We start from the raw sequence: 27,441 nt of genomic DNA, 5'->3' as shown, positions 1-27,441 counted from the left end.
CCGAACCAGCCCATTATTAGAAGTCCAATAAACATCAAATTAACAGGCGCGAAATTGACGAAATCTTACCTCCCAAAATAAAAAAATGGGCGGAAAATTTATTTCCTAATTCCCAAAACACAATATATACATCCACGTCATCGATCCGTGCAAACACTCAACATCCAATCAGAATCAACTTCCCTTCCCTATATAAACACTCTTCCTATCAACAAAACTCCATTCCCATCCAAATCTCATTGTCATCTTTCTCTCTCTAAATCCTCCCCAAATTTCCACACTTTCTCTCTCCTAAAAAATGGCACCAAAAGCTGAGAAGAAGCCGGCAGAGAAGAAGCCAGCCGAAGAGAAGAAAGCCGCCGCTGCAGAGAAAGCTCCAGCCGAGAAGAAGCCGAAAGCCGGCAAAAAGCTTCCAAAAGAAGCCGGAGCCGCAGCCGCCGGTGAAAAGAAGAAGAAGAGAACGAAGAAAAGCGTCGAAACTTACAAGATCTATATCTTCAAAGTTCTCAAACAAGTTCATCCTGATATCGGTATTTCCAGCAAAGCTATGAGTATTATGAACAGTTTCATTAACGACATTTTTGAGAAGCTTGCTCAAGAATCTGCGAGGTTAGCGCGTTACAATAAGAAGCCGACGATTACTTCTCGGGAGATTCAAACTGCTGTGAGACTTGTTCTTCCTGGTGAATTGGCGAAACATGCTGTTTCTGAAGGAACTAAGGCTGTTACTAAGTTTACTAGCTCTTAGATGTTTTTGATGATGTTTATGATGATGATGATGTATTTTGTGGTTTGCTAGGGTTGAGGTGGATGTGAAATTTGTGGAGGATGTTATGAAATTAGGGTTAGGGTTTAGAATTCTTAAAAATCTGGTTATGTTTTTAGATCTGTAGGTTTTTATGTTTTTTTAGATCTGTGTTGTTTTGATGCGGATATGAAATACAATGTTACTATTATATATTAGTAAGTTCTCAACTCTGTATGGATGTTGATTTTGTCTCCTTTTTCTATTTTTTGCGATTGATTGTGTGAATGTGATATTTACATACATTTGCATGTTTTTGTTATCTTTTGATTTAATTTTGTTTTGAATTTTTAGTACTGGTTTCATGGATGATGATGTTGACAAAAGCTGGAACTGGAGAGTGAATAATGATTCATTTGATTTATAAGTGAGCGGATGTCAGAGGTTCTTTGCTCGTTTGTATTTTCTAATTGAAAACTTAGAATTTTTGAATACTGAATAAATCTATTATGTATTGAATCAGTTGCAGGCTCAGTAACATATGGATGATTTCAATTTTCGGAGAAATGTTGATTATCTCTAGTTACAGCATCTGATTTATATTTGATTGTAGATTTTTTAGAGTGACATTCAATCTTTGAAATTCAAGTAGCAAGTTCATGGTATATCCTTTCTTTTGAAGATCTTGTGTTTGGTTATATTTCATGTTGTGAATATGGACATTGAAATCCTTCTCGTTAACCTGTTAACATCTCTTGTTGTAATTTGCATGGTGTTGTTGTGATGAATTGAAACTGGGGCGGAAACTGGATGGTTTTGTATCTGTGATTCAAAGCTTCTTCTATTGATTTGTGGTTAGTCCCTTCAATCCTAGGGCATAAGCTTCTTTACAAGCCTTTTATAGTGGTGTTATTGTTCCATAGTCAATACTTGATCGCAAACCTTTGTGGATTGTTTGTAAATCATCTCATCATCTTGCAGAGCCAATTGACAATAAGTGGAGGAAGTAGAACAAAGAACTCTTGGTGGTTTAATTTTTTGGGATTTCTCCGAGAATGGGCGGTGAAGGTATGTTGTCTTAAACTGTTCATGGTTTGTTCATTGTGGATTTCCATGAGCCCTTGTTTGTTTCCCTTTATGAGTATGAGGTAGGTATGGATAATTTTGTATATGTTGTGATGTGGAGGTTTGTTCTTTGAAGCATTTAGGTAGAGTTAGTAATGACAGCTTGTTCAGTCTGTGGAAGCCATGGATGGACAGATGGTTGCACCTTCTGGTGATGTTTGCTTTACATATCTGTGGCCAGTGGTGCATCATATTCTGGTGGTGTTGAGTTTATACACATCTTTTGTCAAATAATCAGTTTTTAGTTATACTTACTCGTTGATCTCTTCACAGAATTTGTTTGAATTGGTAACTGGCATCGGTTTACTAAAGATAGGGAAACCATGCGGGCCTAGTTTGATGTAAATTTGATGGTGTTTATAATGAGTGTAAACAGCCCAGAGTTTTATAGGGTGGATTTTGAGGAATAGCACTATTGAAGAGCTTCAACAAAATACAATTAGTTGGTTGCTGTCTTGCTGATCATAGGCTTTTAAAGTCAAGTTTTAAAATGTTGATATTACCCCTGCTTTTGAGCGGACAATTTTCAAAATTGTATTAGCTATATGCATTCTTAGAGGTTTCAAACTTGATGCTTTGTGGGCTTATTGTCGTATTGGTGTCAATTTGAGCGGCTAGAGATGGCTATGATGACTGTCTATATCATTAGAGTTCATGATACTTACTACAATAAACTGCCAAAGGACTAATACCAATGAGTATTCCCATATCTGCAGGGTTTACTGGGGTAATTTCGCAGGCTATACTTTTGGGGACTTAGGAGTATGCTGGCATATTGCAGGCAGAGGCAGGTAACAGTGCCTGTATGTTTGTTTATCAGTTTATGTGAAATAGCTGTCATAGTTGAAAAAAAATTCATTAAGTTTTCTGAACATGAGTTCGATTACCCCCCTTCCCCCCAAGTTTAGAATCTTTTCATTTTTTCTTTTGGGCCGGTGTCCGTGAGAGTATGATCCGTTATCTGCATCAGTACAAGTGTGCAGCAATTGTTTTTGTTTCAGCTTAAGTTTTAAGTCGACCAGTTCCTTTGATATGAGCTCAATCTGAATTTGTATGCAATAATTACCCCTCCTCTGCTCCCCATTATAAAATCGGTTTCATCATGCTATGTTCTATTGGTGTATGCCACAGTGAAGTGATTCTAACTTTTTTCATCATATTAAAGCAGACAATCCAGCAAATCAGGAATTCTTCATCAGTTTTTTAACCTTATTGTCCAATTTGACTGTGTTCTGTGGTGCTAATGTTGTTTGGATGCTGAGCTTAGCGTCTTTGGACTTGTTGTCTTTTTGACTTTTGGCTCTAATCACCACACTAGCTTTCTCATGAACAGGGTAACTGGGGTTCGGTGTTAGGGTATGGTCTTTGGCACTTATGTAAGGCCATCAATTAGTAGTCAATCAGGATCTGCATTATGCAACATCAGTGGCTGAAATTGTAGCTAGGTCTTAATAACTTACCGCATATTAAGAATCTAAAGGACTGAGGAGATTCTTGAGTATAGTCTGTACTCTCATGGTCAGGGATTTATTATGCTGAACATTCTTATATCTTCTCTTTAGCTTGATTATTCTAGATTTTTTCTCCATGGTTATCTGATTCTTAGATCCGCATTTAGTTTCTGGAGTAATATTTATGCTGCAGTCTTGTGGAGATAAGGCTGGATTACTGTGTTTTGAATATTTAATTGATTGAAATAACACTATATCAGCTACTTTGATTATGCATGTGTTGTGGGGGTGGAGAGTGGGTGGGGTGGGTGACTGGGTGGTCTTAGCTGGAGTTGTGGCAGGAGCGATGACCCCTAAGATTTGGAAATTGTACATGTAAAATAAAATCTAATGCATTGAGATTATGGTGTGCTTGGATCACTGTAATTATCTTTGTGTGTTATATTCCTTGTGGAAGTCTCCCTCTACAATTCCAAAGGAATCTACTTCTTCCCTCAGAAATTTACATTCCATCTGACTCTCATTTCTCTCTGAAACACGATGAGTGTTATAATCTAAACATTTCATGTTCCTATAATCCTGTGTTTTTCTCAGGGTAGTTCTATTTTTTGTATTTTTACATTTTGTTAAATTCTAAAGTAGTATGGTTTACTTTGAATAAACACTATAGTTCTCAAAATTTAGAAAAGAGAGTACAGTTCTTAAAATGAGCATCTGACACAAATCATTTGTTCTTTTTATAACCTTTCATTAACATTGGGTCAAACAACTTTTTTTTTTCTCTAAATAAAATATAAGGATGGACTTTATGCTTGGCCTTCATGCTTTCTTGGATCTCCCAATTTCTGGCTTTCTGCATGTGGACTATGATTGCTGATTGAAAATGCTTTTCTGGTATTCATTTTAGTGGAAACTAGTTGTGTTAATCTGTATATCTATCCGTACTTATTTTGGAGCAATATTTGGTTGCCACAGGTAGAATATCTTGTAATCTATAGTTTTTGAACAGAACCATTCTTACTAACATGTGAACTGTATATACTACAGCCTTATAGGTACATTAGAAGCAGTACTGTCTTAAGCCGGAGCTATAGCCTATAGGCATATAACACATGCAATGTCAGCCTCTAAACTCTTTACAGGTTTGATAGTAGGTAATGTATGGTGCTAGTGGTAACAAATGTATAGCTAAATTTGAATAGTTTCTTCACAAAATCTGTGGCAATGCATGTTCATCATCAATTGCCTTTTTCTTCATAAATTTCTAATACCATCCATTATCACACAAGACATGCATGGTGTATTGAAAGTAATAGAAATCTGTCTCTTTTGGAATGAAGTTCCATAAACATGGGCATGGGCGTGAGACTTTCTCAATAAAATTGCATTCAAATTCATTACTGTGACTACCATTTAATGGCTACCAAACAATCATTTAGTTTTATAATTATTACATGTTTCTCCCCCTTTATTTGCAGGATTGTCTGATAAAAAAGAAGGAAGCAGAACAAAAAAAAGAGAACATTTTTACTGGTATTGCTATCTAATCCTTGGTTCTTTTTCTTGAACTAATGAAATTGTCATGTATGTCAATTATGGAAATGCAACTTTTTTGTGTTTTAGACATGTAAATTCCTATTTATTTTGGGTCATTTCTCGAAATTTCTATACTTTTGGAATGGGATCTTAAAGTACGTTCTAGGAAACATAAGGCATTTGCTAGTGGCAAATTACAATAATGAAGGTTCAAGAAAATCTGAAATCAACATTGAGGGGTGAGTTAAAGACTCCGGTGATACAATTCTATGATAACAATTTGTTTTGTACTCCATAGTTCCGAAGAACTAGAGCAGGATCTCTGTGAAGCCTTAAGAAATAAATTTACATAATGAACGGCCTCAAGTAGGAATGCCTGTATTTTCTTCTAATGGATCCATGAAAAGCTGATGAATCTCATACGAAGCTCCAGTGCAAAATCATAGCTGGGACACTTGAAGTCCTTAAACTAGAGAAAATTAATGTCACTCATGAGTCATGAGTCATTCAAGGTGAAGTTCCGGAAGATGTTTTTTGGAGTGCTTAAAAGGGCAAGTATATGGTTTGTAAACACAAGGCAACCTTTGGTATCCCAATTAAAGTAAGAGAAGTAAAAGAAAATGATGGTTGAACAGAGCTTCTTGAGCTACAAACCCCTGCAGATGGCTTTCATGCTTTACTGGAGATCCATGGCATATTATGTTCTTTGAGGGCTTGATTTGCCAGGTAGAATAGATTTAGTTTCAAGTCCCGCGGAGGAACCATCAGTATGGTTGAGTAATCGATGGAAGTTGGAATCTAGACAATCTAAATCCCCAAGTGAAAGGTTGTGTACTTGTGTATGGAAGAAGAACCTGATCAGGGGCTAAGCTACGGTTTGCTCTGAAATTGCTTCTAGTGGCAGGAAAGGCAGAGTGGCAATCTCCTAGCAATTATTCCAAGTAGAGTCTAAAGGTATTGTTTTACTTTCTCCATTTTTTAATTGCATCACTTTCCTATTTTGGAAGTTTGAATTATTTTCAACATATTTTTTTGTAGCTTTTACATCTTCTTTGGCTTGTATTTTTATTTTCTCTCTTCATCACATATCTTTCTATTTTTATCTTTATCACATATCTCTATATTTTTATCTTCATCACATGGCTCTTCTAAAACCTCATGCCTCCTATAAATGTTGCAAATATTAATAACAAAGTACAAAATCACGATCCTGTAAAGAAAAAAAGAGTATAAAATCACGATTGATCCAAGTGGATACTCAAAATCAAAGCAACAGTTCTTGGACCTCCACTTACCTAATGTGGACACCTGAAGTTCGAGATCATTGATTTTGAAAAAGGATACAACTAACGCACCAGATTTATGGCCTTATATGAGTGACTCCCTAATCGTAATTATTTTTGGTTGTGGTAATGTACTTTGTCATACATGGTTATGTAAAATGGAATACACGGATTTTGATAGTGCCATAGCAATGTGATGATGTATGCCCATGTTTAAAGAGGGAATCAGGGATACAAAGTATACCACCTATCTTGGACGGGTATAACCAGGATAAGCATATGGTTGCTAATTTTTTTAGAGCGTTTTTATGTCTTATATATAGATGCCATGTATGTTCTGCTGCCATGAATTTTGTCACTTTGTTATTCAGAAGTTTAAATTTGAGTAATTGGGAACTGCAATGAAATTGAGTGTTATCAGTTACCAGTAATGTCAAGGATTTAGGATGAGTTTAATTATTTTAAAGTCACTGGAAAATTTTCAAGTTTAGAATGATATCTCATATACTCTTCAAATTTAGGATGAGTTTAATTATATAATAAGAACCAAGTCTACAAATTAAAACCTTTGCTGACCATTTGTGGTCTTACACATAATGATACGTAGCTTTTTATTTATTCAAGAGTTAATCTTAGGTTTTCCTTATCATTTGGGGTCTCGTTATTAGGTGGTCTACTAGGTTCTTTTCAGTGAGGATCTTTGGACTCTTGACGGGCCCTAGCATGAATTTAGCCTTTACAGGTTATAGTGGGTTTCACCTTGGTAAAAAATCCAGCAAGTTTCTTAACAGCTGTAGAGACTTACCTCGAGTTACCTCCGGGCTTCGGTACTTTCTAATATCCTTGGAGAAGGGTCTTACAAACATACTTATGGCCTTCTGTAAACATAATCTATGTTGCAGTTCGTGAATGCTTTGATCTTTCACTCCTATTGGATAACTGGAGGTTTTCACTTTAGACTTTTTGATATTTTCTCGCCACCCCTAGAGATTCTTGCAACATAGCCTCTTGGATTTTGCTGGTCAATATTATCATTGAGATAACCAAGTGGTGAGTCTCTTCTAAAACTCATGCCCATTAATCCCATTAAAACTCTTGTTTCATGTTTCTTCATGATCAATATCAATCCTTGGAGATTCTGAGATGTTGCTTAGAATATGTGAAGTATCCTTTCTAAATTACCTTTGAAAATTTGCATGGTCGTCATAAAGGGTTTCATAGACACTTACTCTGGCGTTTGCCAAAGGCAATTGACTTAGTATTCCGTATCATCTATGGCCCTTACTTCCACTGGTCGGCTCCCTCCTATTTCCTTTCATATTAAGTGGCCTTGAGATGTTTTTTTATAAGTTGGTGACCGATATAAATTACAGACAACATGCGAATTTAGAGGTAGTCAGGACATCCATTTGTTTTCTATATAGTTGTGCTACTGGTTGTTCATAGACATCCGTCATAGTTATTTTTGGTATACTCAGTTTTGTAGGATGATGATTCCTGAGGTCTAACTGTTTCTGCATAGGAAGACTTGGAAAAAGATGTGGTCAATGGGTGTCCAGTGTCCTGTACAGACCTTCGACACTTAGGGCACTTGGGCTATATGTTGGCTATTGCTAACAATAACTGGGATTGTTGATGAGGGGTGGGGATAATGTTTAGGTAGATTCCATGTCACTTGGAATTGGTTTTAATTTCCTTTATTTCTTTGAACTGGTTAAAAATTTTCTCAACTTCTGTTGGTCCTTATCTGAAATGATTTTAACTTGAACTATGGTTGGAAGTTGAGCTTGGTAGCTCTTATTACTTATCGTTCTTTATCTATACTTATTGGGCCTTATCCATAATTTTATTCTAAATATGATGGCGTGAGTATGTATCTAGGTGTCAGAGTTACCAATTCTCAAAATTTTGGGACACAAGGACGTTATCCTAATTGTGGATATACTTGAGGGGCGTGAGATTCATGATGTTCAATTATATCTAAATATCATATATTGATTTGATAATACAGAATTAATTCAATTTCCTCGAGCCTATTTGCCTGCAGCGTAAAGTTACGCAAAAGTCACAAAGTGAATAGACTGGCCACAAAAGACGATAAGAATAGAGGCCATGAACTAAGATGAGGATGAATTTGCATTTGTTAATGTTGCCATATGGCCCCTATTCATATGTATTTTATTAATGATATTATTGGGTGGAGTAAATTGTGACTGGTGATTCAAGCCAAGCCAAATCTTGGCATGCTGGACTTCAGTTTGGTTTACTGTTGAATCATTTGTGTATATTGCCTTACAATGGAAGCCCAACAAGTAGCTAGAACAAAGACACCCCATGTGGCCTGTGGAATGTGGATGCCGCAACGGTCCGCAAGAAGCAGATATCAGTTTCCTCTATCTACAAATATATTGAACATTATTGGGAACGAAATGCATGGATATATATAAGGTTATTTAAAAACACAGAGGTAGGTCTTGACCTTGGTGTTTTATGTGTTCCACATCACTGTGGGATCAAGGCTTTATTTCTTATCTTTTCATTCTTTTTCAGTTATTAATATTATCACTACATCTTATTCATATGGTATTCGCTATGATATTATCCACGCTTAATGTAATTTTATGATTATGTATGTGCTTTCAAGAAAAGGGTAACTAGGTGACTTGTTTTGTAGGTTGGAAAAAATGTATTCTAAAATCACGTTCCTAATGTTGTTTTGAATTGTTTGAACTAAAGGTTTTTTGCTGGAGTTTCTGGTGTCAGTCTTTGAATTTTACCTTGTAAGTTATCATGAGAAAGCCAATTTCTTCTTTTTCCTGTCTGATGTTGAATTCCATAATCTATTTTTCACTCTGAGTTATCTCTTTCGCATAAAGTGTGGAACTGGCAGACCTGTGTAGGACTTGGAGCTGTTATGAGTTATGAGGTCCCGATTTGTAGAGACAGTAGTATTAATTTGTTTAGTTATAAAACTAGTAGTGATATCTGATGTCAACTGCCATCTTTTTACACTTTGGCCTTTTACTGATTGGAAGGGTTGTATGAGTGAGTTGGTAAACTGTAAACCTCCTTGGAAAACTTTGTTTTCTCATGCTTAATAACTTGTTTTCATGAATCTGAGTCTGTTATCATGGTAGCCAATCGCCTATTCAACATGCTATGAAAGTTGACTGGATACAGCACAGGTTGTTTCTTATCAGTAATCAATGTTGCCTGTATTCTGTCAGTAATCTCTAGCTGATTCCAAGTGAACATTTGTATCCATAAACTTGAAAGCAGTAATGTCACATGCTACATAATTCCTCTCTTTATTCTACATGGCTTGGCATTTCCAATTTCATTATTAATATGAGATACATTATCAGATGCTATTGTAATAGGGAATGCTAGTGAACTCTATTATAGGGGCCACAGGTCTATAATATTCTGGATCTTACGTTGGAGTAGCCGAACATTGGGAGTCAGGAACTCTAGGTTCTTGCTATATGTGTATTGTATAGCTTTGCAATGTCAAGTTCTGATTGTGGATAGAGTCGATAGACATTTCAAATATAGCACGCTGCTTCGCTCTCCCCTCCAACAAAGAAAAAACATATTTCTTCCGCGCTGAAATAAATGAAATGCTTCTCTCTTTTATGTGAGAGCTATTTGAGGAAGTATGACTTTACTGTTCCAGAGTAGAACCTGTAGCCAACAACAATTATTTGTGGCTTAATCATTTATTATTTACATGCTTGTCCCTCCCCTTTGTTTATGAATACAATACTTTCTGGCTTATCATAGTTATTATCAAATACTTTCCCCTTCCCCTTTTTTCTCCATCACCATCAACGCCTTTGAAATCTTACTTCTTTATCTGGGGTATTTTCTACTTCTCTTTTAGTGCAGGACTCTTGGTCGAAATGATGAAGCATTATAAACAAAACCTTAAGTATTCTGCTTGGACAAACTAAGGTATGTTCTATTTTATCTGAAGAAGTAATGCGTACTTTGATCCTTCTGTTCACTAAACAGGGTATTTTTTTTTATTGCAGGACACAGAAACTGGTGAGATTATGTTGTATCTTTAATGTTATCTGAAGAAGTTATGCAACTTTTGTTCTGGATATATGCAAATCCCTCATTATGGATCATCTCTTGTGGTTTCTATTTTCCTAAAATGGGGAATTATTGATATCTAAGAAGCACAAATATATGGTTATCTTGAGGATTTTCCGAAACAATACATCATCTGCTGCGTTTTTTATGGTCTGAAGTGCTGTGTTTTCTGGAACCAGCACTTGCGTACCACCATTTCACAAATTAGAAGTGCTATGTTTTCATGCGCAGCACTTGATCCAACATGTAAGCCTTGTAGTTCAAGTGTATCAAGGTCCAAGGGTTCTAGGAAAACCTGTAGTTCAAGTGTATATATCAGTATATCTAGTCATAAAAAGTCTTTTGTGTATCTTTTCAACTGGGGGGAACTGGAGATCTTTTTCATAAGATCTACCTTCTGATGGATCCAAGGGAGAGCTGGTGATACTGATACATCATGCCTGTAGTCTGTACTCTGTAGACAACCCTGCATTCCAGAATAAAGGAACTAGAGTGGGATCGTGTATTTTAATGGCTCAAAGAACTGAATGGTGATGCTATGTTTAATGTTTCATTAAGCAATCTTCAGGCCAAGTTTGAGGAATTCGGTGAAATGATTGAGGTCACTACACCAAAGGCTATGAATGTTTAGGTAAAGTAGATCTGATGGTGTTTTTTTTCAGAAAGCTGCCTCATGAGAGCTTTTGTCTCAAGGACCTAGTTGTTTGATACTTGAGTTTCTAGTCTGAGCTTTAGATTTTTTGGGCCTTTATGCCATTTGGTTAAGAATGGATTCATAGAGTGTCCCAGCACTATAAGTTATATTCGGCCTACTTTCTCCGATGGTCTTGATTGACAAAGTGGAAGGCTACTTTAGAAGTGCGGAACTAGTAGTGACACAGGGTTTCACAAGTATGACTTGGCCATTTCTGGAGACCAGCCATTTCTTCTCATATCATTTTTCCCCTGGTGATCTTATAGACTTTCCTTCAATTCCTGATGAGATCTCATTATATATGTCATATGAACCTTAGTTATAGCAATTTTGGAGGAAAGTCAAACAGGAACTGCATATCTGTGATATCACCTATAGTCCTAGTGGTCCGATGGCTGGCCCCAAGAATCTTCCTTCAGTTTCCTTTTAGATTTGTTTTGGGTCCTGAAAAGGCCTCGTGGGGGTGAACTATATGACCTTAGAAACACGTTAGTGTCCTAAAGTGCTAACTGCTACGTTAAGTGTTAGGAATCTGTGTTTAACATTTAGGTATTAAGTTTATGTCTTTTAGACTCGAGCACTAGCATCCATAGGAATGTGAAATACAGATTTGTTCCTGAAATTCCAACTGCCTTAACCTTATTACTTGAGACATTCAACTTTCATAATTGAGCCAAGCCATATCTCAGCTTGCTTGAGTTCAGCTGTGTTTTTACGTAGTAATACTTATTAATTGGTGTTCTTGAACTTACAAATTCAATTTAGTTTCTCTTCTCTAACTCAACCCTTCACAAACAGAAACAGCCATGCCCCAGGTGGCCACTGGCAGAAGCAGATACAGTTCTCAATGGTGTACGAAGTTTATTAGCCGATTATTAGGTATGAAATGCATGCATAGACATATAGTTCATTTTAGAAAAGCATAAATACACATGTTATCCTTGCTAAACAGGTTCATAACAGGGGGACCATGTTTTGATTGCTCATGTTTTACTATTACCATGTTTTTAAGAGCATTCACGTACATGTATAAGTGCTGTGGTGGAAACTTGTGCAATGAACTTTCTGTAAAGCTTCTATTGGAATTTGTAGCTTAATGATTTCATTTTATGATGCAGAAGTAACGTGCTGAACAAAGAATGTCACTTCTAAGGGTAATATTGTTTTCCGTAGGTCGAAATATTCTTCTATACTTTTTTTGCGTTGTCTATGCCGAAAATTTCTATCTAAGAGCTGCTGCTTCCTGCTCTGGCCTCTGGGCGATGACTAAAGCATTCAACTTCCTGCACTTGATATTATCACCTAGACTTCTGCAATGAACTGGCACAGCTGTTTTAGAACTTGGGGTGCAGACTGCAGAGGTCCTAACATATTGAGATGTGTCAGTAACAACTAACAAGCATCTGATGCCACGTTTATCTGTGGCAAAATTGTGCTGTGCTCCGTGTTACTGATTTGAATGATGAAAAAATTGGTAGGTCAACTGAGAAGCTTATTCTTCAATAAACTTGTTTTTTGAGTGTAGTGAGTAGTAACTTGTCGAATTAGTAGATACCACCTACGTGAATGGGTCCATATGAACTATGGGTGCCAAGAAGCGGTAATCTAGAGTTTTTTAGCAAGCTTTTTTACCAATAAACCTGAAAGAAGTTTAATAGAATTGTTTCTAAGAAGTTCAATGTGATACATATCATTTCTTAACATATCCTCACTTGGTGATATTTTTTTTTTTAAGTTGGTAAGATGAAGGGATCCTACTGAACTGGCACCTCGCACAGGTACAATCAGTCAGGTTTGCAGGTCAGACTCCTTTGAGAGAGGAGTAATGGTAAGGGAAACCTTACCCCAAGGAGCCCCTAGTGGGTCCTCACTTGGTGATATGCACAGCTTGGCTTTTGCAATTTTATCATTAGTATCGTATTAATTGGTAATGAGGTAGATTATATTTGATAAAAGACTACGCTAGTGCTATTTACTTAATGCAATGAACTGTGGATGAAGTTTGGTTGATATTAATTTCACCATTTTTAAAGCCTACAATCATCTAGCATTACTGCACTTATGCTTCTTGAGCTTAGAAATATTTTAGCATTGTTTTGCATGTAATAGGAATACTTCTATATCATGTTTTTTTCTTTACTAGTATTTTCTGTTTTTGTGTGTGTATTGTGGGGGTTGTAATTCCTAATTTATTGCAATGAATGAACTGCTATCAAGAACAGGTAAGTCCTCTTTGCATAACATCGTCTATACATAATATAAGCAAACAGTTCTTCTCCTTCTTGGCTGTATACAAGTTGGATGCGTGTTTTAAAATGCTTCTACAAATTCTGTATTCAGGTTTTCGAAGTCCGAAGTCGCAACTGCTTTTGCAGGCTCATTGATCATTGAGAGACTTTGGATTCATCAGTCTGGATAGCTCATAGTATAGCCTGTTCTCATACAGCTCCAGACTTCCAGTTCATTTTGCTCATACTAACTACTAACTTCATGGAATTTCACCATTTGAATCATGAAGTTGGTTTCATTTTAATTTTTCTCTCTTTGCACCATTTGATCGCTCAATACTGTTGTCGTTCATTTCTGGACTCAGGCATCTCAAGACTCAAGACACTCGTAGAAGAGAGAAGTAGAAGTTTCAATCCAAATTATTGTGCAACAACCTGGATATGTTAAAATTTACGCAGGACTTGTTTTCCGTTGTTATATGTGAATCTTCTTGTATAAACTACGACTGGTATAAACAACTTGTACTCAAGTTAACAATGAAATCTGTGTTTTATATTGGGTTTTCTTGCCTCCCACTGAACGTTTCTGCTTAAAGTTCCAAGTTTAATCTGAGTAGTAATTCTGCACAAATTTCACCTTACTGTCCATTCTGTGCTGCCTATTCTGTGCCTTCCAGTCTTAGGCAGCACAAAGGGAGAATTGCATGGTTTGAGTTTCATGCTAGCAAAAAACATGCCAATAGTCCAGTTATTATTCACGGTTCCCTCTCAAGCTCTCGTATCCTCTCGTTATTCCCATTCTCTGGGCCGTTTCTGAAGAAAGTAACGAATAAGCGGGTGTTGAAATAACTCGTGCTTGTATCCTTACCGAAGCAATGAACTGAACTTGATTTGAAACTCGGGAATAATTGTACCTTAGCAGATCCTATGACCTCAGATACACTTGTTCAACGTTTAGCTTCTTTGCTGCGGCAGTCACAAGTTTTTTTACATTCCTCTTGCTAAGTACTGTCGTTCTCCTTTACATGGAAGCTCTAACCGATCAAGTGGTCTAAAGGTAATATCGCATTCCTGTAGGAGTCATCACCATTTTCCTCTATGTTTGGTGTCGAAGATTATCTTTCCATTCATTTCAAAATGTTCATGATCCCTTCCCGAACCCAACTTGAATCTTTCAATTCATTTTGGCTCTCACCTCAATTATTTCAATTATTTATGGAAAATTTCTATATCTTTTATTTGAATGTAATTGAACCTATCCTCTCTTCTCTGTTTATATTGATTCGGAATCTAATCTTTTTCAATTGGAAACTACTTTAATTACATTGCAACATTGCATTATTTACACATCTACTGTATCATTAGTTAATTATTCTTATGTCGTCATTTAAATGATAATTTACACATCTATATCAGTAAGGGGTGTTTTCGAAGTAAACATCACCTGAGGCCTGACCTGGAAAATGCAAGAATCCACTTTCTGATTATGGGTTTACGTTTAACCTTCCTACTAAAGACTACTGCAACAAGTGTAATTAATCTTATAACAAACTTATTCTACTAAGAGCAATCTCACAAGTTCCCTAATTGCAACTAATTGATGGCAGAAACTGACCATAGCTTTCTTTCTTGTACTAGAAAAGTTTCAGAAAATCAAACAATTAAAACAAGTTTTTCAAACATAAACAGATAATGTAACCTAATCTTTCAATTATTTAGTATAAAAATTTGATTAAAGATATTAACATCAGTTCCAAGTTGTTTTCAGTTTGATGGTAGACAACCCAGATTCTTTTTTTTTTTTTTTCTTGAGGGGAGTAGACAACCCAGATTCTAAATCTGAAGAAAAAGATCAAAATAGTTCATTCTACCATCAATTTTACGGTTTAACCTCATATCCAAGCTCAGTCAAATATTCAGATGAAACCATGAATATTGCAACAGTCATTAGAAGAAAAGACAACAAAATGGCAGACAAGTAACTCATGAATGTATGCATGGCTTCAATATTGTCAAGAGTTACTATGTATGAATTGTAATAGGCTTTTCGCCACTACTTATGACTATGCAATGTTGCAAACAAAAATTTCGAAGACAAGTTTGATTTAGTTTGAATCTCGGTTTTCAATTTCATTTGTATATTGTCGTTTGGTTTCACTTAATGAAATTTCCTTTCAAAAAAAAAATGCAATGTTGCAAACAAAAATGGTAGCATATTCAGAATCTAATCTTTTTTTTTTTTGAACAAAAATGGTAGCATAGAGAGTTACTATGTATGAATTGTAATAGGCTGTTCACAAAAAAATTAGATGAATAGTACAAAATGGAGAACAAAAGTATAGAGGAAAAATAAAATGATTTTCATTTATATCATAACAGAAACTGAATCAATCAGCTATTGACTCAATTTCCATAAAACCTTCCAACTACAACCTCCATTACAATATACTAAATCCCTATTCTTTTCGAAAACCCTAATTAAACTACTTGACATTACATACACAACGCAATAACTCAAGAACAACTCCCAATTCTTCCTACCTCGAAACCAAATCAATAACTTTCTAAGCCTTCTTTGGAGATTTAGTAGCCTTTGAAGGAGATTTTGGCTCCTTAGTAGCCTTATCTCCTCCAGCCTTCTTCGGCAACAACACCGGGTTTATGTTCGGAAGAACACCTCCATGTGCAATTGTCACTCCTGAAAGAAGCTTTCCGAGCTCGTCGTCGTTCCTCACAGCAAGGAGAACATGTCTTGGGATGATTCTGTTCTTCTTGTTGTCTCTTGCAGCATTTCCAGCCAACTCTAATACCTTCATTTTTACATGTAGAATAACATATGTTAAAATTCAGATCTAAAAACTTCACTTCATGAACAAAATTGTTTTTGTGCTACATTTCTGTTACTTTAATTTGATTTAGGCAGATATCACGTTAAATCTCATGGTCAGATTGATTTCATAGAGCAAAATTTATCATAAATCCTTTAGATTAGGTAAAGATTATGCTTCGAATACTATTAACATCAGCTACACAACAAAATTAACTTCACGTAGATCAAGTTCCTAAAACAAAATTTGCTGAAAATTCGTGTTCTTCTATCAGCTAGATAACAAAATTGACCTAAATTAGCGAAAATCAAAGCATTTTAATCAGATTAAATTGAAATCTCCTAATACAATTAAGGATAAAATGAATTATAGATCCAAATCGAACAACTCTAAATGTGGAAAACAAGTTACGAAAACAGATTTTGAAGATCTAATTACAGATTTGAAGAATCAAAAACAATCAAAATCACAAAAATAAAAAACGAAATAGAGAGATTTATACCTCAGCAGCAAGGTACTCAAGAACAGCAGCCAAATAAACAGGAGCACCAGTACCAACACGTTGAGCATAACGACCTTTCTTCAAGTATCTTCCAATTCTTCCAACTGGAAATTGTAATCCAGCTTTAACTGAACGAGAAACTGGCTTCTTCTTTGGACCTCCACCTTTCCTTCCTCCTGCTCCTTTCTTTGCCTTTCCTCCAGCAGTTGAATCCATTATTTTCAAGCTTTCTCTCTCTAAAACAACAATGGAGTTTTTTGTGTGTTTTTGGTGTGAATATGAGAGAGAGAGGGAAAAGTTTGAAGAATTTCAAATGAGATGGAGTTTTGTGTTGAAGGGAGAGGTTTATATAGTGAGAGGTGAAAAAATTGGGAAATGTTGTAAGGAAATTGATGTTGAGTTTTAGCCGTTGGATTAAGATTGTAATTGACGGATATGAGATTGTTTTGTCCGTGATCCGTGTGCTATTGGATGGACCAATAGGAAGCGAGTGTGAAATTTTTTTGAATTTTGCTTGGAAAATGGAAATCCCGCTCATTACTTTCGTTTTTGGTGTTAATTTTTTTGAATTTTGCTTGTTAAGACTTTAACCTCAATGGCTCAATTTCAAGTTTAAAGCCATTGTAAATAAAATTTGTGATGGCACTAAATTTTCTCAATTTAATCAAAATATTACTAGAATTTTTCCGAAAAAAGAAATATTTACTAGAAGTGATCGATGTTGCCTATTCCAAAAGATATTTGAGTTTTTATAAGACTGGTGTTGTATTAAATAAAAAAAGTCATATTCTAAGGTGGTGACTTTTATAGTGTAAAGTGAGCTTATACAAATAAGAAATAACCACCTTATATTTTTATAAAAACAAAAACATAAGGTGGTTATTTGTATAATCTGACTTTATAATAAGCTATTACTGTAAAAAAAGAATGGATAAGTTCTAAATATGTATTCCTTTTTTAGTAGCAAACTTTAGGTTTTTTTTGCATCGTGGTATATTCCGTGCTAAAATGGAATGTGTAGTGGTGCTCTTTAAAGTTGAAGAGGTCCATCAAGAAACAATCCATATGATTAATGGAAAACGTTGGATACGAAAGACACTTGTAAAAAAGGAATTAATTGGATTGTCAATTCAGAAACGAAATTTCCTTTTGGGGTGATAATTGAGTTTTTCTTATACTATATCATTTGTTTTTGAGGTCTAAGTTGGGTATGAGAATCTCAAGATTAATGATGTTATTAATGAGTTTTATCAATGGAATAGAGAATTTATCTATTTTCTTGTTTATGATATTTTTCTCCCATATACCTTGTGTAGTGATTAATTTACATGGGCTTTAACTCCAGATGGCCACTACTCTATTAAGTCAAGTGCCGTTTTGGCTTAAAGGTTGGCTTTGAATCCCCATGCTATCTATTACTTTTGGATTTGTAAGCTAACTATATATACCAAATCTATAAAAAAAAAATCTCAAGGAGATTTGTCAGGATGATCTTCCTACCAATAAGTTTGGCTCCAAACAAACCATGTTTTCCTCCCCAATAATGTATTATTTGCAAACATCATTGCAAGCATGCCAACCATCTTAGCTTTCATTGTCCCTCCACCCTTGCCATTTTGTATTGGCTCTATTCTCACCTTAATATGCATCCTACCTTTTCCTTTTCAAATGTTATGACAGTTAATCTTATTGCTAATGAAGAAAGCTCGAATTCATTGGATATGGTGCATTTTTGTATAGTATGGTGGTTCGTCTGGTTCACAAAAATAACAGTTACTTTTCAAGAATACCACTCTCCGCATATTAGCACGACAAGTTCTATTATTAGTTTTAAAGAGGTGGATCACTTCTCAAAAGGATGATGATCAGATTGATCCCTCCCATTTGGTTGGCAGTCTTCCTAAACCAAAAATAAATTTCAGAAATATCACTCTCCACCTATTAGCACGACAAATTATATTTATTAGTTTTTTTAAAGAACAGGGTCAATTCACAAAAAAGGATGATGATCAGATTGATCCTGCCCATTAATTTTTTTTGTAGTTTTCCGTCTCATAATGCATATTTTCTATATTGGTCTCCCCCTCCCACGAATTGGTCTAAGTTTAACTTTGATGGTTTGAAACTTAAAATGGAAAGCTTCTTTTGATTTCACAATCCGAAATCATCTTGGTCACCTTTGTTTCACTGACACGTTGTGTTTGGGGAAGGTGTTAAGGCAGCGTTGTTTATGAACATCAAATCACTTATCATTAAAGGTGATAATTTAGTGGTGATCGATTGATTCTCTTCATCATATGTGGAAAATTCAGTGGGAGATTAACTCTTTGATTATGGACTACCGGGAGGATTTGAACCGTCTACAAGTGCTTTCCATTGTCCATTATTTCAAGGAGGTCAATCGAATGCGGATTATTATTGCGCATAGAGGTCGTGAGGCGACCTATCTCATGTATCGATTTGCTCTTATAATATTTTGAGTTCTTCCACCATCCGCAAAGATATTGTAGGTTGTTCTTATTTTCGAGGCTAGACCTAGTGTTCCTATGCTTATATAAAAAGGTTGAAACAATCCTAGATAAGCATGATGACACATGCTAGAGTTCTCATTGTAAACCTCTCAATAGTTTGGTAAACATGCTTTTTTAATGGGAAATTTCCTTAAGTACCCATGAGGTTTGACGTAATTCTCAAATTGCCCCTCATTACTAAGGACAAAACCTTAGCGTCTTTAGGTTTTTCTTTCTGTCTCCTTTCCTTCTCCATATATTCTCTCACCATCCTCCATTAATGATATCCAAAACATCCAATTTTATCTTTCTTCTTCGACCTATATGCCTTTATCTCTCCCCCCATCTTCATCCATCGTCATCTTCTTCATCTATATTCATGCCCACGTGTCTTACCAATATTTTTTCAACCCATCTTTCCTATCTTATTCATCTCCCTCTCTCTCTTAGACTTCACAACCCCTTGACTTTTTTTTTCGTTGTTCTCGGAATACCATTCAAGCCCATAATACCAACTCCCCAACATCGAGAACAAGAAGATAAAACCTATGCCAATTTTTTATGACTACATCCATGTAAAACGATGTGTTAAGCACATCTCTAAAACCTATAAATTCCCATGGCAACTTCGACAATAAGAAGACAACAACAACCATCATTAATTTGGGAGAAATTCACAAGCAGAGAGAATTAATTTCACCATCATAAAAAAAGGGAAAAATTCACAAGATGGAGATGGGGAAAAGAAATAGAGGCATGCAGGTTGAAGGAGAAAGAGAAAATTGAAGCTTGGAGGTGTCACTAATACAAGATTGTGGGAGAAAGGATGAATAAGATGAAGATGGAGAAGAGAAAGAGAAAAGTTGTTGGGGTTATGTCAATAGTAAGAAAACACGACCGAATCGACTCGAAAAACATAAAATCGATACGACATGAAACCTATACGAACACGACTCTTTTAGATTAATTTTTCATATTATGCAATTATCATACAGTTTACACAGTTGCTGATAAAGTTTGCAAACAAGACAAAATGAACATGAGACTAAACACGAACACGACCCGTCACAACATGTTTTCCACTTATAATTATTCGAGTGATATTTTTCAGCTTATTTGAACTTCTTTTATGAGTATTAAATCTTTTATTTGTTGAACTGAACTTATTTAAACTTATCAGACCTTATTAGAACTGATCTTAACTTGTTTTTTTTTTCTTACGAGGAAAAAAAAAATGAACATAAAAGGCCTTTATTCAAGCGACTTTGCTAACGGTCATGTCAAGCCACATGCAAATCAACTTGGAAACTATATTGTTTATTCGATGATCGTTGTTCTTTTGAAGTTGTTGTAATCCTACCAGTTGCAACATCAAGTGTTGAAAGAGTTTTTTCGTCCATAAATTATGTTAAAGACAAGCTCCTAAATCGAACGGGTGATGAATGAGATGCTTGATAGTGTCACAAACGAAGATCTTACACACTATTTACATAAAATGAAACTTCGTTGAGGACAATTGTCAAAAACCATGTTGATAAAAAGTGTGTATATTTTACTGGCTCTTTTTATTAATTCTGACATGGATACTTGTATGATTCATGATTCCCTGTCCCAAATCATACAACACAATGATTTCGTTAAGAGCAACTCCAATGGTTGTTTGGAAGTCCTTGCTTGCAATTTTCTAAAAGGTAGAGCTACTAGCTTTATTATTGGAGACAAATTTAGCTTGTTGTTTTGTGAAGCCAAGTAGCTCCACAAAGCTACTAGCTTTATCAATTTTTTGTGGGCCCCACTTTCACTTTTCTCTTTCATATTTTACTTTCCAATACACTTTCTCTATATATGGAATTATGACATGTGGGACCTACAAAAACTATGGGAGATCCAATGGGAGAGGTTGTAGTTTAGAAATGTTGTAGTTTGAAAATATGATGTGGCATACAAAGCTACAACTACCTGTAGCTTGCCAATGTGGGTGCTCTAATCCCTTTGGAGTTTCCGGTGGGGTTGCTTGTTTCGTCTAGAAGTATATTATCAATTAAAGATGAGGCAAGTACGTACTTGCTGGTTGGAGGGAAGTTATAAATCTTATACTATCTTATATCACAACATCTTGTTGATGCCTTTCATGGCTGTATAGCTACAAATACAATATAAGCAAAGCTTGTATCCAAACCAAACCCTGATTGAATTTGTATTGAAGACGAAGAATCATGAGCTAAATGAATCTATTGTTTCTACGTTCCATCGACATTTGGGATCTTTGAAAACTTCTATTGCCTTTAGAGATTGAATTCTCCAATTTTTTATGATTCATGTCTCTAACATGACAACACAATCCATTCACCGGACTTGTTGGAAACCAAGAGTGTCTCAAAATGAAACGACTATACACACCCAAGGATAGGATTATAACAGAATAAAATACCATTAAACAGTAATATTACAACAGGAATTGGATAGCCAAACTCCCACTACTTTCATTCATTTCCCGAACAAGGAGAGATGATTACATGGACCTGAGCCATTCTAAGCCAATGAGGTCAATGAACAATGGCAATATCTTTGTTATGTCATCTCTTCCGACTTCCGACAAGGTTGATTTGGTAAAAGATTATGCTTCCAAGGGTTATTATCAAATGGTACTTGCATGTCCGCTTTCGGAGTTCCTCGTGCCCTGGTGATTGTTCCCCATGTCCTGGTAACTATTCTACGGGTGCGTTTTTATCTTTAGAAAAAAGTTAGAAGGAAAAATAAGTTCGAATCAGCTCCATTAAGTTACAATATAAGCTTCAATAAGTATAGTGAGCGCACTCTACCTTTTCCATGGAAGAAATCATGCATGGAGGAAACATAATATTATTGTTTGTGAGCATGATAAACGCGGATACTTCTCCCGTCCAATACCTGTATGGTAGCATCATGATTCATGAATAACAGGTGCAAGTGGTAGCTTCAGATTCATGATCTTCTGTTTCTAGAAGACAAAAACAATGCAGGAATCTGTAAGGATGTGAAGCATGGTAATCTAACCTGACCATCCATTTCTTTTAGAGCTGATGAGACACCATCTTCAGAAGCAAACTTCACAAATCCGTATCCTTTTGATTTTCCAGTGACATGGTGACAAATAACTCTAACTACAAAACAAATAAGCCTTAATCAGCCAAAACAATAAGCAGAAGTGGAATCAGCCAAAACAACAAGTAGAAGAGGAGGTCGTGTACGGAAAGCTCAAATGATCATAGCAGCAAGCACATACACACTCTCTACCTCCCCCAGCTATGTTACCTTCAATAATTTCACCATGCCGCGTGAAAGCATCTCGCAATACAGTTTCATTCGTCTCATAGGAAAGCCCTAAATCACAGAGGAAGCACACGATTGAAACCTGATGTGTCAACAAAAAAACATCCATGAGGAAACAAACACAATGTAATGAAACCATGATAAACGCAGAGATATCCGGGGAAAAACAAAAAGGCTGAACAAGGAGTCAAGCACCATCTATAGTTTACGAAATTATCGGCTGCACAATGGCATACAAACAGATTCAAAATCAGTAGAAATGGGATAAATCTATGTTACTCAGACACGTATTGAGTGTCTACTCGGATACCGGTGTCCAAGTATCCGACTCGGCTATTTTGTAGAAAAAGTCAAGTTTTTAGTTTAAAATGAAGCATCCAAGTAAAGTATCGTGTCGGACGATACGACACCCCATTTTTGAGGTAAATGGTAACACTGGGATAAATTAATCAAATAAAGAAGAGTACTTAGGGAAGACCACCTCCAACAAACAACTCGGTACAAGCATTACGAACCAGCTGAAGCATTGCAGGCGCAAAAGCTATATGTCTACGATACAACACTCTGTTCAACATCATTTTGCTTTGAATAATACGGATTACTGGAGTTCTGTACTTCAATTCACTGTCAAATGAGAAAACCAGTTGTTTTCATCAAGTAAATCGACCATAAATTGTGAACTTTAAGGTTGAGCATTAAATGCATATAACGTCTATGACAAATTTGAGGTTATAGGGATAAATTCAACCAAGAAAAAACGTTTAACATGATCTGTAAGCAGTTCTACTGTTCTAGGGTTAACATTAAATTACAAGTGAAAGAAACAGAAGCACAAATCTCAATTATCATGCAGTGCTAAAATCTGATTTTTTGAAAAAAATTTGAGCTCGCATACAGCATACTAGTACTAGTGAATGAAATTGTAAATTCTTAGTGAATTATTTGATGCTAAACTACAAAATATAAATTACATAGTAAAATTAGTATTAAACAAACCTTCAATTTCTTTGGAATCGTCGTAAAAGTCCTTCAAAATTCTTTCTCGAAAGTTGAATTGATGCTGGAAATCGAACTTCACAGATGGAAAATAAATCTGTAGTCGTTAATTTGTAATACTTCAAATTTTTTTGGGGAATTTCCCTTGTAATTCCCTTTTAATCTCGGCAAATTCTATGGATTGGAATTTGAAGAGTTAGGGTTACGACTTACGAACTTCTTCGTTTCTGTTTAACTCTTTTTTCTTCTTTCCTTTTTTTTTTCATATCCCCTTTCCTCAAAATCTCTATTATATAAGGCAACACATGAGGGACACCAAAAATTAGAAAAAGGAAAAAAAGAAAATAAATTAGAGGATAACTAACTCTTTCATTTGAATGAAAAAGAGGGAAAGTAAGACATTTAACTCTTTCAGTTACCATTTGCATTAGAGAAGCCGCCTCCCCTAAACTTTTTTTTCTCTCTTCTCTCTCCTTTCCCACAAAACCCTAATTTTCAATCTAGGGCTACCACCACCCTTTTGGGTGGTGGTAAGCCCCCTTTCTCCTTTTGTTACTAGTTTTTTATGTTTATGTTTCTAATAAATTTTAGTCTCTCTCTAATGGAGAGTTTTTCTACCCATATATTGGGTTATATCTACCCATATATTGGGTTTTATCTCTCTCCATGTGAGAGTTTGGAGACGTTGTTTTTGGTTTTTTGTATAATTCTAGATGTTAATTTGTTGATCAAAATATGTGCGGAGTTGCAACAGATGTCAAGACTTCATTTACAATCAATTGAATTAAGTCCAGTTCTACTTCAAAACTACAAAAGATCGACAGACTCCCTTGCAAAAGGCTGCATCAGACAGCGATGTAAAAGACGAGGGTGTTCAGAAGTGCTAGATCTACTCAACGATCGTGTTTTATCATATTAGAATTGTATTTATTTCATTTTGATATGTATTTGTTTAGTTTCTACTTCTATTGTAGATGTCGTATGACTTTGAATCAATGAATTAATGTTATTTTCAAAAAAAAAAAAAAAAAAAAAAAAAAACTGAATATCAGTTTTTTTAAAAAATAAAATCTAAAGACGGTTTTTCTACCCAATTAATTTTATTTTCTACTTCATTTGTTATCACACATTATCGCACGCATTTCTACTTTTTTTAATTTTTTTATACTATCTCTATTCTATAAGGCAACACATGGGGGACACCAAAAAATCTCTATTCTATATGGGAAGTGGGGTAAGACACCAAAATATTAGAAATCCCATTTTACCCTCATAACATCCCTATTCTAACTACTTACTTTAATGAAAAAATAAAAAATAAAACTACCTAATTAATTTAAAAAATAAAAAAAATATTACAAAAAGAAAACCATCAACAATTCAAATCTTCCTAATTTATTAGAAATAATTAATAATTAATTTAATTTTCTTCATCTCCTAAAAGAAATTAATTTTCTACGTATCTTCGCACGCATCGCGTGCATATAAAAACTAGTAGAATAGAAGTCTATTGTGTTGTTTAGGCTATGTTCAGTTCACCTTATTTTTGCTTATTTCAAATCTAATCAGAAAAAATAAGTTTAGATCAGATCAGACCATATCAGATCAATTCAGATCAGATCATGCTTATATTTAAAAACTCATTATTACTATTAAATACCCCCTCTGTTTTTTTTTATCGTTCTCACTTAGAATCTTGACACTATTCATACTTAGAGAGAATCTTCTCAATTTTTTTCAATTTATAAGAAAAAATATAGTCATATGGGATCTTGTTTGATTCGTCTCAATTAGTACATTATTAATATTCAATCGTTATAATTTTTACTAATATATGATGAAAGATATTTAAGTTCAAAAATGTACATTGGAAGATGTGTAAATAGAAAGTGAGAAAGATAAAAAAAAAACAGAGGGAGTATCTTTCATTACATATTAGTAAAAATTATACTAATTGAATATTAATAAAATACTCATTGAGACGAATCAAACAAGACCCCACATGACTATATTTTTTCTTATATATTGAGAACAAATCTAAAAGATTCTCTCTAATTGTGAATAGTGTCAAGATTCTAAGTGAAAAAGATAAAAAAATACAAAGGGAGATCGAGTATTATTATTTACTAGTACATTTGTTCAAAAGGATTATCATTGTTGTTATTGTACTTATTAATTATTAATATTGGTAATTATTATTAATCTTGTTGTTACCATTATAAATGTCATTGTTATCATTATATAAGTTATTTTCTTGTTATTAAATAATAGAAAATTAAAAGCCACGTGTTAACAACATAAGATATATGCAAAAATAAGAAATATATATAATATGATAGCTCAAATCCATGACAACGAAACTACTAAGTTCGGATTAAATTTCAAAATAAGCTAAGTGTGAGATACAAATTATAAATTTAGATTCGGTACACCTCTTCCTACCGAATTTCAAATCTCTCTAGCTATTTGAAGTTGCACGCTATTTATTTCTTTTATGCGCAAGTCATAGTTGTTTGTATATATTATTTTATTTTATATGAAAAAAAAGGGTTGAGTCTACCGACTTCTCAAGTGTGAAATATTTTTTTAAGGGAAAATGTAAAACATTGTATGACTTGAATTATATAATTATTTTTAGTAATAATTATTATTATTATGATTATAATAATTATTGTTGTTCTTATAATAATATAATTATTATTATAATTATTATTATTATTATTAAAAGCTGTGTAAAAGTTGTAGTAAAAATAAAATGATAATAATAGTAATACTATAAAGAATATCTTATAATGTATTGCATAATAATGAATTACAAAGTAATAATATAATAGTAATAATATATTTTATAAAAGATAAGATCAGTTCAGATCAGTTCAGATCACATCACATCAGATCAGACCAGATTAAAAAAAATCAGATCAGATCAAAATAAGTTCAGATAAGTTCAGCTCAGAAAATTTCAGGTGAACTAAACATAGCCTTAGTTGACAAATTCATGGGAAGTAAAAATTCTTAGGAAGTTCTAAGTTACTTACTCAGGGGACCTATGTAAGTGAAAATCCCATGAAAATTTTTAATTTTCCTTCAATTACCAAACAACATCTAGCAAATCCTAGGAAATACAGTTACATGGAAAACACTATAAATTGTGGGAGTAGAATGCGAGGAAAAGAATGTATGGGTTTTGCAAGATGGAGTTAGTAGTGATGTAACTCGATTGTTTCTCCATCCCCTAGTTATTGTATTCATTTTTATCTAAATGATTGTAAGATTACGTTTTAAACTACGGTTTTTTCACCAAATACCCCTAACAACAAAATTTATTCACCAAATACCCCAACTTTTTTCCGAATTCACCATGTACCCCTTACTTTTAAATAAATTCACCAGATACCCCAATTTTTTTAAAATGACATAAAAGACCCTTAATGACAAACGACGGTTAACTTTGTTAGTTATTAGCGTTAATTAACCCTAAAACCCTAACTCTGACTAACCTTAACCCATTCCCATCACACCAAGCCCACACCCACCCCCAGCCCCTACCCCAGCCCTCACCAGCCACCCCATCCCCCTCGATCTCCCTCACTGTCGCGCCTCCCCACCCGCATCACCCCCGCAGCCCCTACCAGCCCCCTCCCCCTCATCCGCCGCTAAATTGCGATGCCCGAACCCCTTACCGCACCCCACCTTCGGTTCTCTTTCCTCCTCATACCTCTCCCTATCCCCACCACCCGCGCAACCCCTACCAGCCCTCATTCGCCGCAAAATTGCAAACTAGTGCGAATTTCTTCGACATGAATGGCGGATCTAGTGCGCCGGTGAGAGTGAGATAAGGGAGGCAGATTTTATCGACAATAATAGCGGATCTAGTGCAGAAACCGTCGATGATATACCCCTGAGGGAGGTGGGTGCAAAAACGAGGTCGGAGGAGGAGAAAGAAACGGAGGTGAGTGCAGAAACGAGGTCGAAGGGTTGTGGGGGAGGGGAATGGTAGAGGCTGCGGGGGTGGTGGGGATAGGGAGGGCCAGCAGCGAGGGGGAGGGGGTGGCTGGTGGGGGAGGGGGTGGCTGGTGGGGTTGGGTAGGGCCTAGGGGGCTAGTGGGGTTGGGGGTAGGTGTGGGCTTGGT

General features: G+C 35.3%; 3 protein-coding genes and 1 long non-coding RNA gene across 8 annotated transcripts; 2 read left to right on the top strand and 2 right to left on the bottom strand.

Annotated features, from left to right (window-relative positions):
- Window positions 1–210: 210 nt before the first annotated feature.
- Window positions 211–963, top strand: LOC104900161 (probable histone H2B.1). The gene has a single exon (XM_010687521.3). The coding sequence runs from the start codon at window positions 299–301 to the stop codon at window positions 746–748; it is 450 nt and encodes a 149-aa protein (XP_010685823.1). The 5' UTR covers window positions 211–298; the 3' UTR covers window positions 749–963.
- A 642-nt stretch (window positions 964–1,605) lies between these two features.
- On the top strand, window positions 1,606–13,741 carry LOC130592080 (uncharacterized). 3 transcript variants are annotated; one of them, XR_008970239.1, is made up of 5 exons: window positions 1,606–1,813; window positions 2,587–2,661; window positions 4,369–4,475; window positions 4,800–10,094; window positions 10,175–13,741. It is a non-coding gene; the product is annotated as an uncharacterized LOC130592080 (long non-coding RNA). The 3 variants fall into 3 exon arrangements; XR_008970240.1 differs by lacking the exon at window positions 1,606–1,813 and adding an exon at window positions 1,823–2,068; XR_008970241.1 differs by lacking the exons at window positions 1,606–1,813; window positions 4,369–4,475 and adding an exon at window positions 1,823–2,068.
- A 1,758-nt stretch (window positions 13,742–15,499) lies between these two features.
- Window positions 15,500–16,820, bottom strand: LOC104900158 (histone H2A). Its single transcript, XM_010687517.4, has 2 exons — window positions 16,491–16,820; window positions 15,500–15,970 (listed from the first exon to the last, which is right to left on the bottom strand). Exons 1-2 carry the CDS (start codon window positions 16,704–16,706, stop codon window positions 15,725–15,727), a joined length of 462 nt encoding a protein of 153 aa, XP_010685819.1. The 5' UTR covers window positions 16,707–16,820; the 3' UTR covers window positions 15,500–15,724.
- Window positions 16,821–21,407: 4,587 nt separating this feature from the next.
- LOC104900156 (glycine-rich RNA-binding protein 4, mitochondrial) lies at window positions 21,408–23,591 on the bottom strand. 3 transcript variants are annotated; one of them, XM_010687514.4, is made up of 6 exons: window positions 23,309–23,591; window positions 22,794–22,936; window positions 22,295–22,363; window positions 22,037–22,143; window positions 21,823–21,910; window positions 21,408–21,731 (listed from the first exon to the last, which is right to left on the bottom strand). In XM_010687514.4, exons 2-5 carry the CDS (start codon window positions 22,888–22,890, stop codon window positions 21,863–21,865), a joined length of 321 nt encoding a protein of 106 aa, XP_010685816.1. In that variant the 5' UTR covers window positions 22,891–22,936; window positions 23,309–23,591; the 3' UTR covers window positions 21,408–21,731; window positions 21,823–21,862. The 3 variants fall into 3 exon arrangements, with proteins under 3 accessions (XP_010685816.1, XP_010685817.1, XP_010685818.1); XM_010687515.4 differs by having other exon boundaries at window positions 22,295–22,394; window positions 22,828–22,936; XM_010687516.4 differs by lacking the exon at window positions 23,309–23,591 and having other exon boundaries at window positions 22,295–22,394; window positions 22,794–22,933.
- Between the last annotated feature and the right edge of the window lie 3,850 nt (window positions 23,592–27,441).

This window comes from Beta vulgaris, chromosome 7 (assembly GCF_026745355.1).
Source record: "Beta vulgaris subsp. vulgaris cultivar EL10 chromosome 7, EL10.2, whole genome shotgun sequence".
Classification (NCBI taxonomy): domain Eukaryota; kingdom Viridiplantae; phylum Streptophyta; class Magnoliopsida; order Caryophyllales; family Amaranthaceae; genus Beta; species Beta vulgaris.
This window is presented reverse-complemented; position numbering and strand designations above follow the sequence as displayed.

Coding starts and splice junctions, on each gene's coding strand:
- LOC104900161 (XM_010687521.3), top strand. CDS start 299: ATGGCACCAAAAGCTGAGAAGAAGCCGGCAGAGAAGAAGCCAGCCGAA.
- LOC104900158 (XM_010687517.4), bottom strand. CDS start 16,706: ATGGATTCAACTGCTGGAGGAAAGGCAAAGAAAGGAGCAGGAGGAAGG. Junction 15,971..16,490: donor TTGAGTACCTTGCTGCTGAG/GTATAAATCTCT, acceptor GTAAAAATGAAG/GTATTAGAGTTGGCTGGAAA.
- LOC104900156 (XM_010687514.4), bottom strand. CDS start 22,890: ATGATGTTGAACAGAGTGTTGTATCGTAGACATATAGCTTTTGCGCCT. Junction 22,364..22,793: donor TACCGAGTTGTTTGTTGGAG/GTGGTCTTCCCT, acceptor TCTGTGATTTAG/GGCTTTCCTATGAGACGAAT. Junction 22,144..22,294: donor GCATGGTGAAATTATTGAAG/GTAACATAGCTG, acceptor TTTGTTTTGTAG/TTAGAGTTATTTGTCACCAT.